The sequence below is a fragment of the Cyprinus carpio genome, chromosome A7 (genome assembly GCF_018340385.1).
Source record: "Cyprinus carpio isolate SPL01 chromosome A7, ASM1834038v1, whole genome shotgun sequence".
NCBI lineage: Eukaryota > Metazoa > Chordata > Actinopteri > Cypriniformes > Cyprinidae > Cyprinus > Cyprinus carpio.
Genome location: NC_056578.1, coordinates 37,394,603 through 37,412,553, shown reverse-complemented (window position 1 = coordinate 37,412,553; position 17,951 = coordinate 37,394,603). Strand labels below are relative to the sequence as shown.

The 17,951-nt window shown below is 36.2% G+C and overlaps 1 protein-coding gene across 1 annotated transcript in view; it reads right to left on the bottom strand.

Annotated features, from left to right (window-relative positions):
- Positions 1 to 17,951, bottom strand: part of LOC109057463 (F-actin-monooxygenase MICAL2-like) — a 52,117-nt gene that overhangs the window by 19,809 nt on the left and 14,357 nt on the right. Inside the window, exons 3-12 of the mRNA XM_042761043.1 lie at positions 12,196 to 12,403; positions 10,877 to 10,993; positions 8,755 to 8,856; positions 6,127 to 6,282; positions 5,573 to 5,673; positions 3,709 to 3,966; positions 3,468 to 3,583; positions 3,084 to 3,210; positions 2,004 to 2,094; positions 462 to 609 (exon numbers count right to left, since the gene is read on the bottom strand). Coding sequence (XP_042616977.1) covers positions 462 to 609; positions 2,004 to 2,094; positions 3,084 to 3,210; positions 3,468 to 3,583; positions 3,709 to 3,966; positions 5,573 to 5,673; positions 6,127 to 6,282; positions 8,755 to 8,856; positions 10,877 to 10,993; positions 12,196 to 12,403 — 1,424 coding nt within the window. The remainder of the gene's footprint in view (positions 1 to 461; positions 610 to 2,003; positions 2,095 to 3,083; positions 3,211 to 3,467; positions 3,584 to 3,708; positions 3,967 to 5,572; positions 5,674 to 6,126; positions 6,283 to 8,754; positions 8,857 to 10,876; positions 10,994 to 12,195; positions 12,404 to 17,951) is intronic.

Genomic DNA, 17,951 nt, shown 5'->3' with positions numbered 1-17,951 from the left:
TATGTTTTTTTACTTTGTACCATGGTGATACCAATACCATGCATTTTTTGGACATGGCACCATTGTAATACCTCCTTGACACTTAATTCTGGACATTCTAGCAAGATGTTTTTAAGACAATGCTGTTTAGTACAATGTTTTTTTTTTTTGCCATGGTACCATAGCAATATTACAAATTTTTTAAAGATTGACCATGGTATTACAACAGTACCTTGTAGTACCATGTAAATACCATGGTAGTGTATATGAATAACGGTAGTCATACAATATCACTACCTACACTGTACCATAGTACTGCAATAGCACTATGTAAGTGTCAATCAAATAATTAGATGCAATACTTTAGGTGATTCCACTGAACACAATATTAGTTACAGATTTTAAATGTGAAATTTATAAAAAGGAATGACAGTGTTCTGATTATGTTTCCTGAGGAAGAGAGATGTTGTGAAGAATCTTACATGAGCTGTGGTCTGAAGCGATGTATGAGAGCACAGAAAGCCAGGCCACTGATCCAACAGGAAGTAAGGTCAGTCACATTCACACCCCTGTAGCCCTCTGTCTGCTTCTGACACCACGTCAGTAACCGACTCGGCCTGATCTCAGACTCTGTTAAACACACACCCACAAGCAGAGGAAAATGTTATTTTGAAACTGATCAACCCAAAAAATCTGAGAAGCAGAGACTTTAGCTGAATGAAAAAAAATATATTCAAGAAATGATCTGGACTGAAAGTCAAGGTGACGTCTTCTCTGTGTCAGGTGTCTGAACTTGCCTCATCAATCTCAGCAGCATAATCCTCCTCTTGCATAACACACAGTTTATTAATGTTTCAGAGTAGCGTGTCACCCTGACAGCTAACTGTTTTTAGGTGCAGTAAAGCCACGCCAACAAGCTCAAAAGAACAGCAACAGCGAAAGGATTTGTTGTGATCGATTTAGGAAACAGCAGCATGACCAGAGCCTAAAGATATGCAGTATTTGAGTTTTACATTTCCTTTTAAGAGGCATATTTAGCCAAGAAAAGAGGAAGTTCTGCAGAAAAGTGTGTTACGTTACTTTTGCATTACTTTTTGGTCACCTGGGTAAGGCTTGCTCAACTGTTTATTAATAACAAAAAACCCAAAGCTTATATTTCTGGCAACTGTAAAGACCTCAGGCTGATGGAAGTGCCTCTGCATCTCACTCTCAATTTCTCTCAACACGGGGACAGGAAAGATGCCAATAAATAAATGTGAAAACAAAGTAACTGTCATTTCTTATTTGAAAAATTCTCACTCTCATGTCCTTCAAGACCTGTATGACTTTTGTCTCTTCTGTGGAAATCAAATAAAGATATTTTGAGAAATGTTCATGCTGCTGTTTTCCATAAACAAACGCAGACAGTGGCAAGGGCCTCAGGACTTTATATATAGCCTAAAATTCATAAAAGTTGGTTTTTATGGCCCACTGTCATTGTGTTATATTTTATGGAAATAAGCAGCATGAACATTCTTTAAAGTTTCTTCTTTTATGTTTCATGAAACTAAAGATTATACAGATTTGGAACCACATGAGAGTGAGTAAATAAAGAAGTTCCATTTTTTGGATGAACGATTCCTTTGAGCAGCATGTCTGGAAGGTTCCTTACTCTTCACTTAAGGTAGTTCTCTTCTTTCTTTGGCTCTGCTGGTAATAACAAATCTCAGTCTGGATCAAATTCCCTCAGCAGAAATAAATTCTACCTCTCCCTGAACCTGCTACATCGTGGAAGGAGTGCGCTCGCACTGCTGTTTTGAGAACGTTCCTAAAACAGGAGCTGCCTGTTATCTGCAGAAGGTAGGATTGCTGTAAACACTCGTCTTCTCTCAACTTACTTGCCTTTTGCCTATGATTATCATATGCAAATCTCAGCACTCATATACAGTGGCGGCAACTCTTGAGGAACTGACTGGTCCACTCAAGTAAAAGAGCAGAGGATAATTATAGATATGGGTTAAGAGTGATTAGAAGGTTCTTCTAACCTCTTCGGGCCAAGTTGACCGGGCGGCGTATCGTGGCGGCCCGTTCCAGAGAGCACGACTTCATCTCTCCACAGATATAGTTGTTGCGGACCTACAAAGGAGAAATTTAAAATGTATATTTCCGACTCTAAATTCTGATTGGATGAGCCATTTTTTAAAGCCTTGTTGAACAACAACAACAAAATCAGTACAACACATACCTTTAAGGAGCTTACAGCTTTTATAAAACAGTGAAAACAGTAGAATTTAATAATAACCGTTTCAATTATCTGTAGGCATTTGTGATTGCAAATCAGATTTGCCAATTACTGTTTTACTAAATTAATGTGCCAAGTTGCTTGGCAACTCTAAGTCATCAACAGTTAATTTATTTGTTGTGTTTATATACAGTACATGTCTACATATGTCATAATTATTTGGAAAAAAAAAATCATTTGTAATGTTTTTGAAAGAAGTTTCTTGTTGATCAATTATTAATCGTTATAGAATGGTCCTTACTGTTATAAATGTTGAAGAGTTTTGACTGCTTAATATTTTTCAGCATACTTTGATCAATAGAAAATTTAAAGTACAGCCCTGAAACAGAAATCCTTTGTAACTTTATAACTGCCACTTTTAATCAATTTAATACATCCTTGCTGAATAAAAGTATAAAATCTTTTTTTTTTTTTTTTTTTTTTTTTTTTTTTTTTTTAAATCTTACATACCTTGGGACATGACTGAATGGTAAGGGTATAAGTATCCACAAAAATAGTAAGCAGCAAAAAATGTGGATGTTAAAAAAATTCAGCTTCTCCATCATAGAAATAAATTAAATTTTAAAATATAGTAAAACAGAAAAAAAAACAGTTCCTTTATACTCACATTATTACTGTTTTTACTATATTTTTGATCAAATAAATGCAGCATTGGTGAGCGTAACATATCTTTCAAAACATTTAATTATTCCCAACTGTTGACCAGTAGTGTATTAGTTTATCATGATTGACATAAGTGTTGAGGTTGTGCATTGCAGTGATTTTACCATTTGATTTTATTAACCATAATGTATTGTGATAGTAAATAATAATGCCATCTCACCTGGTGGGGCCTCACACAGTTTGAATTGAGGTTGGGATAGCGTGTTCCTGGATCTATGGTGTACAAATCAAAGTTTTTGCCGATGTTTTCAGGTGTTGTCTGAGGTAGCAATCTGTAAAGACTCTCCCTAGAACAATAACAACAAAACAACTACATAAGCATGCTATTGATGGTATAATAAGTACCTATTAAATTTCAATACATTTAAAATAGGAGAAATAAATATTCATTAAGATTACGAATATTAATTAATTATGAAACCATTTATTTATTTATTAATTATATTCATAAAACAATCTTTTTTATAGATGACATGTTTCTGAATTCATCTGGAGCTGTGTGTGCATTTATTGTTTGCACATGTGAAATTTGACCTTCACTGACCTCTCTGCCAGCACCTCGAGTGGATTTCTACCCATCGCCCAACTTTTTACCATCCAAGCTGTGTCAAAGGCTGCCAGGAAGCCGCGGGCACAGCCGGTCCCCATAGGCCAGAAGGGCTACAGTAAGACAAACAACCACAAACACATGTCATCAGAATCAAACGTAATTATCATAAATATAATTAAGCGCAAGAATGATGATGATTATTATTTAAGTGTAACTGCACAGAAAAAATCCTCACCTCTAGAAGACTGTCTCCCACTAGTGCCACCAGCACACTATGACCAAACCTCTCCCGGACAAGAGCGGCACTTTCTGAGGCGTACATGCTCGTGAAATCAAACATGGCCACATCAGGCTGACCGCAATGGTTCGTGGCGTAGTCCAGCGTGGGCAGCTGGTAGTGGGTGGCGTAGTCAGCTGCCTCTCGTGCATATGCCAGCAAAGCCTCTTGGTTCACATTCTCACTGTTCAGCAGTGCCTCAGTGTCGATATAATCCTAGTCAATACAAAACATTTGGTTACCACACCAAACATACAGTATGTCTACCAACCAAAATTGAGCTGTGATAGCTGATTCTTTAACTAAGACTGCAAGCAAGTCAAAACTAATGTCTACTGCTGTGATAGCTGGTTCTTCGGTCAACGTGAAACGGGATTCACAATGCATTTTACTTCTGAAATATAAATCAAACAAATACTATGAAAGAAACATAAGGTGGGACTTTTATGCATTGTGCATTAACTATGCACTGAATTGTAAAAAGTTATTTTTTAATACAAGAATGGAGACAGATCATAAAGACTGTACAGTCAAAAATCAGAAACACTTTTTAGTTTAAGGGTCAGTGACATGATTGTCAATTTTTGCATGGATCTATTTTATAAATCAGAAGCCTTATTAAAAGGATATTATTTATAAATGTATTATTATTATTTAGAAAAATTAAGCAGTTAAGCAATTTTATAAATGTTTAAAATAAAATTCATGTAGTGTGACCAACATGAAGAAACATATAGGAAATGAAAATACACTCATGAGTGTGTGTAAATGTCATCGAGTCTTTTTGAACATGGCAAGGTTTAGGTTTTAAAATGACTAATTCATGTTCTGGCTGTAAAATGGCTAATTAAATTTAAAGAATTTAATTGTAAAATCATGGTACAATCACCAAAAGAAAAATTTATATATAAAATGTTTTTTTTTTTTTTGAATATTGAAAATATTAAGAAATGTACACCCACGTTTACAAGTTCTAAGCAAAATATGTTATTACTTGATGAGTACACAACATTTAATTAAGAGTCTACATTTTTGTTGAAAATAGTAGTGTACTTTTTAAAAACCACATCAAAATCAACATATGTACATCTATATAGTTAAAAAATATATATAAAAAATATTTTTTAAATACTGTATATATTTTTCAGTTTCATCTTGGACACTGCTATTTACCCTATTTCACCCTTAAACATAAACCTCACTAAATGCTAAAAACAATACTAAAAAAAATATCTTATGCTCTGAAAATATGTTTTAATCTCTTATGCAACTTTGCTCCTCAAGAAAATGTATCTTGTTATTAGGATCCTTAAGTATTTTTACAAAAAAAAAAAAAAAAAAATCCACATCTATATTGGATATGTACATACCGTTTATTAATACACTGGGGGTGGGTGGTGACACTAGTGGTGCAGAAATTACACACTTCACCGTGACCAGAAAAATCCAGAACTATGCAAAACAGACTCTAAATAAAATATCTGCCTTCAGACAGTGTAAAAAAGTGCTTGAGGAAAGATTGGATGACTTTCCAAAGCTGGCCACAATCCAAAATAGGATTTTAGTGAACACTCTCAGCCACACACTCAGTTCTAGCACTCGACTCACTGTGTGAATCAGATCAGCACAGACAGTGCCAACAACCCTAATGTGCGTCAAAGATGAGGCCCAAGAACTGAGAGTACAAGAGAGTGTTTGTGATTGTGTGTCTCCAGCCTCTGGACATATTGTTATGTTTTAGGCATCTCATCCCTCCGTCTTGCAAGAAGCTGAGATAAAGAGTTCACTCAACACTTGCTACAGAGCAAAGCTACAAACTCACATGAATGATGACACCCTTGTCCAGCAGGCTCTGCTTCTTAGCGGTCATGACAAAGTAGTGCGTGTTGTCTTTGTAGTAGACGATGTTCTCTAGATCAATCCCTGCAAAGGAGACAAAATCGCGGTATTACTTAAATCTGTGTCAGAGACTCTAATCTGTAACATCTTCATGCCTGTAATATGACAAAACGAAGCTCATGAGGTCAGAGTGAGTTTAATACAGGATTTTAAAGGAATTCAGTTTCAAAGGGGTACGAGTCACGACAGGTATACAAAGCATACGTAAGTGTTTGAAGGGAGGAAGCCCATAATCTCCTGGAGGATAAACATTTACACTACAAATCGGAGAAAGAGGACGATAACTGAAACATGGCCGCTCCTAACAGTCGATAATACTGACACACTTATGGAAAAAATTGTGGGAAATACCGGGGAGAAGTGAAAGTACATAGTTGAGATGGTTGGGAGACATTTCTTTATTATCCAGAGGGCTGGATGCTTAGTTTAGACTAATGTGGTGTATTTTTAGTGGCTAATATGGCACATATTGCTCACCATTTTCCTGTTTGAGATCCTGAAAGAATTTCTGGTTGAAGATGAAGGCAACTCCACTTATCTCTTCCACCTTTGCCTCAGCGGTGGTGTTTCTGTTGATAAAGTTTGCTGTAATGGCGATAGCCAGTTTGCCACGAAATTCCTTCCTCCTGAACCCTGAGAAGGAGAGAGAGAAGGAGGAAAAAAGAGCAAGGGGAAAATTGTTTAGAAGTTTGTAGAGCAATAATGTTGTGTTTGTTTCCTCGCGTTTGAAAGAGGTAAACTAATGCAGCACAAACATGCTGCTATGACAGTATTATAACCTTATTTTAGGTTCACAGAGGCGCAATTTAACTCCATAGCCCACACTGAATACTGCAAATTAATATTTAGAAATATCATCAATTTAACTGTACTGACACTATTGTATAGGACAATAATTTGAACTGAATTGAGCTGGACAAACATTGCATCATTGACACTTAAACTGAACTCAAACAACATTGAACTAAACAGAGTTGCATTATGATACCATAATGAAGATGAGATTTTTGAAAATGCCTTTCAAAGTGAGGACCTTTCAAAACATTACTTTCTGTAATGCACGGTGACAGATAAAGTAGAGATGCTGGAATCTGATGACATCACAAACACAATTTGAAAATGATGACAAAATTTTCATATTTGGGTGAACTATCCCTTTAATCACTGAATATGAATACACAGAATCTGTCAAGTAAATCTCTTCAGATAAAGAGAGATTGATCTGCACAACAAATGAAAGGCGAAAACTGCCTTTTCAGAATATTGTACTCAAAAATAGAGCCCCAAGAGATCCACAAAATAATCTGTTTCTCATTGTCAGTTTTTTGGGGGTTTTTTTGGACAGAAACTCTGACTCAGAAATGATATTTTTTTTTATTGCATTATGCCCGATTAAGACGTGTTAGAGCTCAGTTATGAAAAAAGACGGAACATAAAGTGTCCTTATGTATTAGAACTAAACACTAATGGCAAGTGAGCTCACCCAAATTTTACAAAAATGGCACAAGTTGTTCATTTTTAATGGCTGTTGAGTGGGTTGACTTGGGTCGAGGAGAATTGGCTCTGCTTTCTCATCCTGCAAAATAATGCATGAGGCTCTACAGAGCTTCTCTACGAATAGAAACCGATTTGATTAAGAGCCAGAACTGTTCCATTACTGCCATGTTGTTAATTCACCAAGGCATCAGTTCTCCTCTTCGTCATCTGCTTTTCAGTCCAAATCCAGCTGCTTTCGTCTGACCGCTGCTCTGCCTCAGAATGGGATAAATTTAACTTTCCCTAGACGTCTTGAACTAGCTCACATAATGTCCAAAAAGAGCCGGGGTTTTTTCCCCCTGAAGTTACTCATAATTGGGCAATGAGCTAACATCTCATCGTTTAGAAGGCCCCGCAAATGACCTTTTTTGGAAAAAAGCATTTGATTAGGGATACGTGAAAAGATGACGAACCTAGAACGGACACACATCCTCAGCTGAAAAGTGTTCAGAAAATCTAAGTGCTCCTCAAGAGCACATGTTGACTCGCTGATCTCATATGTAACTGGTGGGTGGGCTGGTGACATCATACAGTATCTTTTTACACAGCAGGACATGGTTTTATGGCTTAATAACCTTCTTGGATAAAACAATCCATTCTAGGGACTTCAGCCAAGAGCACGGGACAAATTTCAAGAGTTGCTGAGGTTGTTTTAATGATAGAAAATGCATAGCAAAGAGAGGTTTCGGATTATATCTTAAAAAGTTTTATTAATGCTGTTTAAAGGAATAGGTCACCCAAAAATAGAAATTAGCTGAAAATATACTCGCCCTCAGGCCATTCAAGATGTAGATGAGTTTGTTTTTTCATCTGAACAGATTTGGAAGTTTGGATCGTGTGTTTACCAGTGGATCCTCTGCAGTGAATGGGTGCCGTCAGAATGAGAATCCAAACAGCTGATAAAAATATCACTATAGCCCACAAGTACTCCACACAGCTTTCACTTTACAAGACATTATAAGATTGGAGTGGTGTGGGTTACTTGTGGATTATTGTGATGTTTTCATCAGCTGTTTGGACTCTCATTCTGACGGCACCCATTGGTGAGCAAGTGATATAATACTAAATAATACTAAATTTCTCCAAATCTGTTCTGATGAAGAAACAAACTCATCTACATGAGAGTGAGTAGATTTTCAGCAAATTTTCATTTTTGGGTGAACTATTCCTATATTTTCCAGTTTGCTCATATTCTAACTTTGGCACATAACCCATCCTGCACCATTTGTGTTCTAGACGTGAATGAACCCTCAAATTTTGTGACTTGTTGAGAAGTGTGCTATTACATTATTTGAAAGACCATATGACATGCTATTTTCATGTACATGCCATCATATTTTAGTTTGGTATAATTTTAGTTACTGCTAGAACAGTTCATAATCATAGAGCAAAGATTATTATAGCCTCTTAGTTACTGTGCAAACAAAGGGCTGCATGTGTGTTTATTTTAGTCCGCATAATATATGTAATTCAGCACGGCATACAGATTTTACATTTTATTTCTCATGGGAAGTTCTTTAATGGTGATTGAGCAGCAATTGCATCCTCTCCACCAATCTAGACTTATACCTTCTAAAGAGTTTCGTCTCCCATCAGCTCCCACCACCACATCAAAGTCGAAGTTAGCCACAGGGTGATCCGCAGGCCGGATCTCTGCCCTCCAGCCTGGCCCTGGAGAAACAAACACATTCATTCAGCCTTAAAAAAAAAATGACAAATCAAAACTGATCTCCTAGAGAACAATGAGGTTTTCAGATGCTTTTGAGATTGCTTTTCAGAGACTGATCCAATTAATCTGTTAGTTTTTCTTATTGGGTTTTTAGAAGAAATCTCAACAATGTCTCAAAATGTGCTCCGATTTGGCAAGATGTCAAAGTCTGAGTTTTAAATATGAACTCGAACATCAAACTCTCCAAAGACTTAACTATCTGAGCTGTTACCCACCTGAATTTTCTAGCTCTATACTCTTGCATGCCAGCTATTGACTAATTTTTTAGGAGAAATAAAAATAGACGTGCCATTCTATTAAGAAAACAACCCTAGCAATCTTTGTATTTCAAAAGAGATTTCAACAATGTCTCAAACTCCAAAAACCACGTGCATTTTATAGCTCTGTATTCTTACTGCATGCCAACAACTGATTCTGTTCTTTCTATTTTTATTTCCCCTAAGGAATCTCAAAAGCATCTGAGAGTTGATACAAAACTGGGAACTCATTTAATCTCCCAAGCAACATCTGAGCAATATTTATTCCTCCGAGGAGGACAGGAGCTGGGAGGAGTGATAGGACAACAAATACAAATATCAAAATATTTCAAGACACTTCACCCAAGTTCACTTCTGAAGGACTGCTCTTGCTGTAAGTGAACCACAGGTTGTTTTAAAAGAAAATAATCTGCTAAATGAAAACATACTTTTCTCACAGCCACATATTTCAACGAGATTAGGTCATGTTACTCATGTATGCATTATGCAATCTTTCCAAAAATTGCCATGCATTCCAGAAACATACAGTCACAGTCATTCAGTTTGTAATAATAAAAGCCAACCATCAATGTCAAACATTTAAAGTGCAACTTTAAAGCAAAATAAACATACATACAAGCTGAGAACTTCACATGATCCAACTGAACTATATCCAGGATCATAAGTATCGCTCAAAGTCATTGTACAGGGTCACGGCAAGCACACATTCTTAATTTAGAAAGCTCTTTTGGTTTTATCAGCCTGCTGTCATTGCTGTTGAAGGGAGAAAGATAAATTGCTAATGGTCTAGAAGTCTAACAGAGAAGCTTACGCAATGTTGTTCTCCCATAGATGACCAAAGTAGCCACATATGGGAACACACTCCTTGGACCTACAGTACGAGTGGTGTTTCTAATTATCAAGATCTACTAATCAATTAGAAATGTAGTGAAATGAGATTGAAGAGCAGTGTGTAACAGGAGAACACTTTGCATGCTATGTATTCATAAAATGACACTTGGATGCAGGAGGGGAGAGTGACGTGGATCTGCACACTTTTCCATGTGCATTAAAATTGCACTAACAGCTCTGCAGGTGTTGTTTGGTTGTCATGGAAACAGCTATTATAGTGAGGCAGGAAGCACTCCATCCGTTCATCTTCCTGGTAATGACAGACCAGCCCAGAAAACCTTAAACAGCTCCAAAGAAAATGTCAAAGACGGCAAAATCAAAAGAACCTGGATTCATCAAGAAGCTTATGTGGTGGCTAATAAAACTATGGGATATAAAGTTAATTAAATCAAAGTAGTGAGATATATAGGCATTCTGGGTATAAACAAGCTCAGAAAGCAGACTGAGTAGTTGGTGCATTTATTATACCAGTGAAAAGTTTGATCGCAACATAACCCCATATTATCTTTTGTGTTGTTTTTATACAGTAGTTTTGTGTTATCGTCTTGCTTTTCAGTAACTAAAAAAAGCAGAGCATGGCGCTAGCAACACCAAGGTCATGAGTTCAGTTCCCAGGGAAAGCAAGAACTGATATAAAATGTGTACTTTGAATGCAATGCAAGTCGCTTTTGAATAAAAGTGTCTGCCAAATGTTAATGTAAATGTTTAGTATTCTGGAAGTAGTGATAATAAACACAGAGTAGGTGTGTCCAAACTCTCGACTGACTGCTAGTCGGGAGAACATCTAGTCTGGATCTGGGGCCGTCAGTCTCACCCTCCTTCTCCTGGTCCTCTGGAGGCTCCACCAGCTTGATGAACTCCACATTTACGTGAAACTCCACACCCAGAAGGAGAGCGATCTTCAGGAGCATGAGCTGGAGCTGCCGAATGCCTGCCAAACCCAGCCAGAGCAAAAACCATTAGCCTCACAGTCACGCGAACACTGCCTCACTTATAAAAACACCAACCAGTAGAACTAACAGATGTGAGAACTGAAATATCGTCATTAGAGTGTCAGGATAGTATTTTCACTTAGTGCTTCATCATTTGGATTGTACATCCCAAAAATGGAAATACTATCATCGTCTCTTTTCCATACAGTGAAAATGGATAGGGACTGGGTCTGTCAAGCTCCTAAAAGGACATTAAAGCAACATAAAAGTAGTTCATATGACTTATGTGCAATATTCCAAATCCTGAAAGGTCATCCGATAGCTTTGTGTGAGGAACAAACTGAAATGTAAACCCCGACAGCCAGTGGTCGCCATCCACATCAGCCTTTTGTTTTGTTTTCCACAGAAAGAAAATATTCTGTGATAGAGTTATGGTGAGTAAGACTGTAAATGTATTATCTATATTATGAAATATAGTTAATATGCTGTTAAGTCAATATATTTTATTGAAGTTCAGCTATGAAATAAAGATCTTGATGTGAAGCAATAACTTGTTTTAATGACTTTAATCAATTTAAGTAAATTAAACAAAATATATATTTAAAATCTAAGTTAAGTCTACCTGCCGTTTAAATTATCTGTACTTTAATATTAAGTTAATTCAATGGGAATTAACTGTTGTAGTATTATTTATATGTTATTATGGTTTATTAATATTTTGATTTAGTACATTTTTAATTTTAAATTATAATTATAAAAGTAATTATTTCTATTAAAAATGTGATGTGCTTTTGTCATTTTTAAATATTACTATTTAGATTCAATTTATTTTTATTTTTATTTTTAACTTAAATGTTTTTAAATTAGTTGCCAACTCAAAATTCTTTTTTTTTCAGCTTTATTTCAATAAATAAATATATATGTTTATAATAGTATTAGTTTTAGCTATCTATAATAACAAGAGGAAATTAGTTTCCTCAAATGAGTTGAGTAGACTTAACTTATTAGGATTGATAATGCAGTTTTTTTGGTAGAATATCACTGTAGATAACCTTCAAAGGTTGCATACACTGCATGTAGATAAACAAAGGGTTTTGAAAAGAATCAAAAGGAGAACTAAAATGACTACTGGTTTAAAACAAGGAAGTTATGATAGGCTGCTTATAATATGCAGAGAATGAGAAGTTGTTTCAGAACTCACTGATGTGGTCTATTGCTCCAGCACAGAACTTTCCATAGAACTTCTTGGCTCCTAAAGCCCTAAGGTCATGAATGGTGTAGGGCCAGAGATGTAGGACGTTGTTCCTGGAGAATGTATCTCTCTTCTCTATCACCACCACTTTGGCTCCGAGGAAAGCTAACTCGATGGCAGTCCGCAAGCCGCAGGGGCCTCCTCCAATTATCAAGCACTGAAAGTTACAATCAGAAATTGAGAGAATCAGCAGGGTAAGAATTTAACCAAGGTCACTCTTTTCATTTAAAAAAGTGACAGTACAGAACAAAAGGGTGATGCTTTTGTTTTCATTCCCTTTTAAAATTCCACAAGTATATATAAAAGAAGGGAATACAGATGTCTAAGACAACTTTTCCTCTCTAGAACCACTGTGCCCTTTATAATACCTTGTGTATTTTTCTGTATTGAAATTTAAGGAGCCTATTTTACTCTGTGGTGAGCAAACAGCTCTTGCCCACTCTTTCAGGAAGTATCCTTAAAAGCAGAAAATCTCAGCAGACAAGCTCAAAGAAAATGAAGCGCTTATGCAAATGTTTATCCAAACACCACATCACGACCAGTGCCAAAAACTGGAGGCGCGTGTGTGATTTCGTCAGCATTAAATCACAATTACAGTCATGTCATTTCAAAGGCATGATTCATACATCAGGCTTGTATGAATGGATGAAGTCAAGATGTCAGGTTCCGGGACGTGTCTGAGAATGCCTGCTGTGGGTATGACTTCATCCTCTCTGGTTTAGTGATGAAAGATCACTTTTCATGTGGAGAGATGATCTCCACACAAATCTATTCTTGAGTCACAGAAGAGAGCCACATCTTGGACTTCCATCATGCAAAGATTCAGCTCATTTTTAATCCAGATGGTACAATGTGTCGTTTTTTCTACTTGATCTATTCACTTCCTACCCCTCCTTTGATTTCCCGCACACACAGTCAACTTCAGGATGGTTAATTGACCTCAAAATAAGGAAGCAGCAGTGAGGGCAGCTAGCGCTTCCTGTCACAGTGTGTGTACAGCAAAGACTCTCAGCCTGTGCTGTGATCAATATTGTAATACTCTTGGGTTTCAGCCCCTCGTGATCCTGGATCTTATCATGTTTATGTAGACCTCAGTGCCTGTATGGATAGTTGTCCCTGGCACTGTGTCAGTTGTGGCTATTTACAGATCTCAGCCTGCTAGAAGCACAGATAATGTCATTAAAAATAAAAGATTTAGTCAGTGATTTGTGTGTGTACAAATATATTTAGAAACAACAGGAAAGGTTTGGGAAAAAAATATACTTGTTTCTGTGTGTGTGGGTGTGGGTCAGAAGTCTAAATCTGTCAGAATCTAAATTGGACCAACCATCCCTCTGGGGATAAAAGGTCAAATTATTCAGAGTAATTTTATCTAAAAGTGCAAAAAAAAAAAAAAAATACATTTGCAATCTGCTTGTCTGATACTATAAGACTAATAATATACTATTAGTATAATAAGTCATCACCCCATTTAGAATGCGTGTGTGAGCTAAAACGGACTAATACATTTCATTTTGACCTTGTGGGGACATTTTTTGTGCGTTTGTAAATAACAGGGTTGACAGTGCAAATAGGAATGTGTGTGTACTGTTGAGTAAGAGGCTTAACAGTATCAACATGAGTTTACAAAATGTATTTTTTTAAGTAACAGGGCTGAATGTGTTTATTTTTGAGTAACATTATAGAAATTGTGTGTTTGTGTAACAAGATTGCGGGTATCAACAAGAGTGTGTTCTGTGTATTTGTGAATAACAGGGTTGAATGTATCGATATGGGCTGTTGGTATATTTTGAGTAACAGTTGAAAATGTCAACACCTATTGTCTATTTTTAACAAGATTAAGGGTATCAGTAGGAGTTTGTTTGTGAATTTGTGAGTAACAGGGTTGAAAGAATCAATAGAAATTGTGTATTTTAAGTAACAAGATTGCAGGTAGCAACAAAATTGTGTTTATGTATTTGTGAATAACATATCTGATGCATATTTGAAAATATCAATATTGATTTTGTGTGTTTTCTGAGTAACAGAGTTAAAAATATCAACAGCAACTTTGTATTTTTAAGTAACAAGATTAAAAGTATCAGTAGGAGTGTGTTTGTGCATTTGTGAGTAACAGGATTGAAAGAATCAATAGAAATTGTGTATTTTCTAGTAACAAGATTGCAGGTATCAACAAAACTGTTTGGGTATTTGTGAGTAACAGGGTTGAAAGAATCAATAGAAATTTTGTATTTGACGTAACAAGACTTCTAGTATCAACAGGAACGTCTTTGTGAGCAACGGGGCTAAAAGTATCTACAGTAGTGTGTAGCAGTAGTGGAGAAAGTATTGGGGTTGGAGGAATGCATACAGAGAAAACAAGCAAGTATTAAATGCCTGAGGGGAGATCTGTTATTCATCAGTGCTGCAGGTATGAGGCTGGCAGACACAGGTGGCCACTGCACTGTTTGGACAGGTCTGTCTCTGCACTGCTGCTTTTGATTACACTGGATGGACCAGTTACTACCAGAACAGACTGACAGGCCAGGTGCACAGTTTCTGTTTGACTTTACCTTAACTAAAAGCCACAGAGAATGAACAAAGGCAGCCTATTCAGAAAAGAGCCACGCAACCACTCCATCCCATTTACCATCCCCACAGACTAATGAAACTCTCCATCAGTCAGAGCAGATATGAACACAATGATAACTCTTTTGTTTCTGCTCATCCCCACCCTGAAACAGAACAGAAGAGTAATCCAGTGGTGAAGTTTAATGTCAAGTCAGCATCGAGCGGTTTCCTGTCCATCACTGGGTGCTCAAAAACAGTTTTTTGGTTGCCCATAGTAATCAAAGTATTGAAATACTTTTTGTAATGAAATCAAGGTTTTCACAAAGAAATCAAATTGAGAGCAAATGGAGGTTAATACCTCCTGTTTGTCAGATTATTTACTTGAGTAAAAAAAAATAATAAATCAAGCAATATCTGTCTTCAACCAGAGTTTTAGAAGAGATCTCAAATGTTTCAAATTGTTCTCAGATTTGCCATGAAAGCTAAGAAAAATCAGCCTCAGAGAAATCTCAGAGAAAAAAATCTTCAGCATGTCCTCTTTTTAAAATCCAGCCAATCACTTTACATCCGTTACAAAATCACACCACTGGCACTAAAGGCTGGTTCAGCCTCTTTTATCTCATGGAAAAGTCTTCAGGACAGGAATTGGTGGCATAACCTGCCAGATGAGACTTCCTGGTGAAAGCCACGGTATGTGTTGAACCAACAATCACTTTAGACAACTTAAACAGATGTCATATCATACTAAAATGAACAAATACTAATATATGTTTGGACATACACTCTTGTTCAAAACTTTGGGGTCAGACTTTTTATGATTTAAAATTAATAATTTTATTTAATAAGGATGCAACTAATCAAACATGACAGTAATTACTTTTACATTATTCAAAAAATATATTTATATTTCAAATATATGCTGTTCTTCTGAACTTTCTTTTCATCTGTATGTTTGAATCTGGGTTTCCTGAAAGTAAATAAATAAAACATAAGCAGCATAACTGTTTTTAACATTATTAATAATAATAATAATAATAATAATAAGAGTAATGGAGTAATGGAGTAATGTTGCTAGAATTTCAACTTTGCCATCACTGAAATAAATAATATTTTAAATATATATTAAATTGCAATACTATTTCACAATATTACTGGTTCTGCTTTATTTTTATCAAATAAATGCAGCTTTGGTGAGCATAAGAGACTTCCTTCAATTATTTGGAGTTATTATTAATAAAAAAAAAAAAAAAAAAAAAAAAAGATTAAAAAAAATTATGTGAGGGAAAAAAAAGACAGTAATAAAAAAAGACATGAAACTAGCACCGCTAAAATTGTGTATAATCAGAATCAACTATTCCTGAAACCTGTGTAGTAATCACTAAACAATTTATATATATGTTCATATGAATGACACAGCCTCTGAGTTCTCTGCGGTGGTAATAAAGCCAGCATAAAACAATAAAACAGGCAGTTGAGCTGGCCCACTGGTTGATAAAGAGAGAATGAGCTCATATCCTGGACAGACTGTGAATCTGGCAGACAGTTGTAGGCTGGTGAGCAGTGATATTGTGTCACTCTTCCTAAACCACACCTTTTTTCCCCCGAAACTCAAGACACAACAGGATGAAGGGGCAGATGGTCTGTTATTCATCAGGATGTTAAAACACCTTTCCTATGCCAGTTTAATGTGCAAAATTATATGCAGGTTAGATTCTAGAAAAGTAAAGACACTCTCTGTTGCTTTCAAAACATTGCTTTTTCTGTTTCAGCAATTCACAAAGGCAGCCTCTGACTCAACCAATGGCGTGATTTTGAGGTGCGACAAGCTGTTTGTCTGATTAATGGGGGATGGACTCAGTGCAAACTAACTAAAAAAAAATTCAAACTAATAAGGGCCAAATGCCTGATACAACTCTTTTAAAAATTCTATGAACCATTTTGCAGTTACATCATACCTAGCTTGTCTGAAACAGTGCCATTAGGCAACACCGTTCTTGCTTTGATTGAAGTGTGCAGAACAGCCCCTCATCAGGACTACTGTATATAATTACCATCTTTATTTCAAAGAGGTAAATTACACTCTAAAAAGAGCAGCATAATTACAATGCTTCACATCGTTCACAAACGTTGGTGGGCCGTTTATTGCTCATATGAAGTGCACTTGTTAAATTATGCTCTCTTTGAAACACTTCAAACACTCATTAACAATAAGCCGGGCCTGACTCCATGCAGTGTTTCAAAGTGGGTGTGTTTGTGTGTGAGTGTGTGTGTGTGTGAAGGGGGAAGTTCTCATAATGAAGAAGCCAAGAGTCTGATCTTCTAAAATAATCAGATCTGCTGAGCGATGCTGTCTTTGGGAGAGAGTTATGATGAGTGTAACTCACTGATACACTGATCCCAAGACAGGCTCTAAGAGATAGGATGTGCAATTGTACAGAAATTGTACAGGTTGTATTATTTTTATGATTTTACTATACATAAGCTTTAAGCATAAGCAAAAATTACAGGCAGCTATGCTTAAGGAATATTATGACTGAAGTTATAAGGATAGTTCACCCAAAAATTAAAATTGTCATTATTTATTTACCCTCATGTCATGTCCTTCCGAAGACGTCTGTTTATCTGATCAGAACACATATCCATCCATTCATCCATATTTTTAATATTTTCTCATCTTTGCATCCATCAAAAGTCAAAGCAGCCAAAATTTTCAAGATTCAAAAACTACATAAAGTCTTTGTAAAAGTAACCCACATGAATCCAAGTCTTCTGATGAAAAAATATTATTCTATGCAACTAACAGATTTAATTTAGCTTTTTTTCACATATAAACAGTAATCAATGCACATACAGTACATAGAAAACACTAACAAGCTGAAATGTGCATGCTTGATACACAAGAAGCAGTGAGGTTTGTTCTTGAGTTTAAAACTTGCATATTGAGCTTACACGACATGAGGGTGAGTAAATTATGGCATTTCTGCAACACCAATATTACGTCCCTTACTGTATGTTTCATGCCAGTTCCAAAGTTTAATGTCCAGTGAGTGGTGCAAAAACTCGCATTCAATACATGACCATGACACGTTAATATTACATTGGTACAGGCATGTATTGCTGCATTGCTTCAGGTTCATATTGTGGCGGTGGAGAAT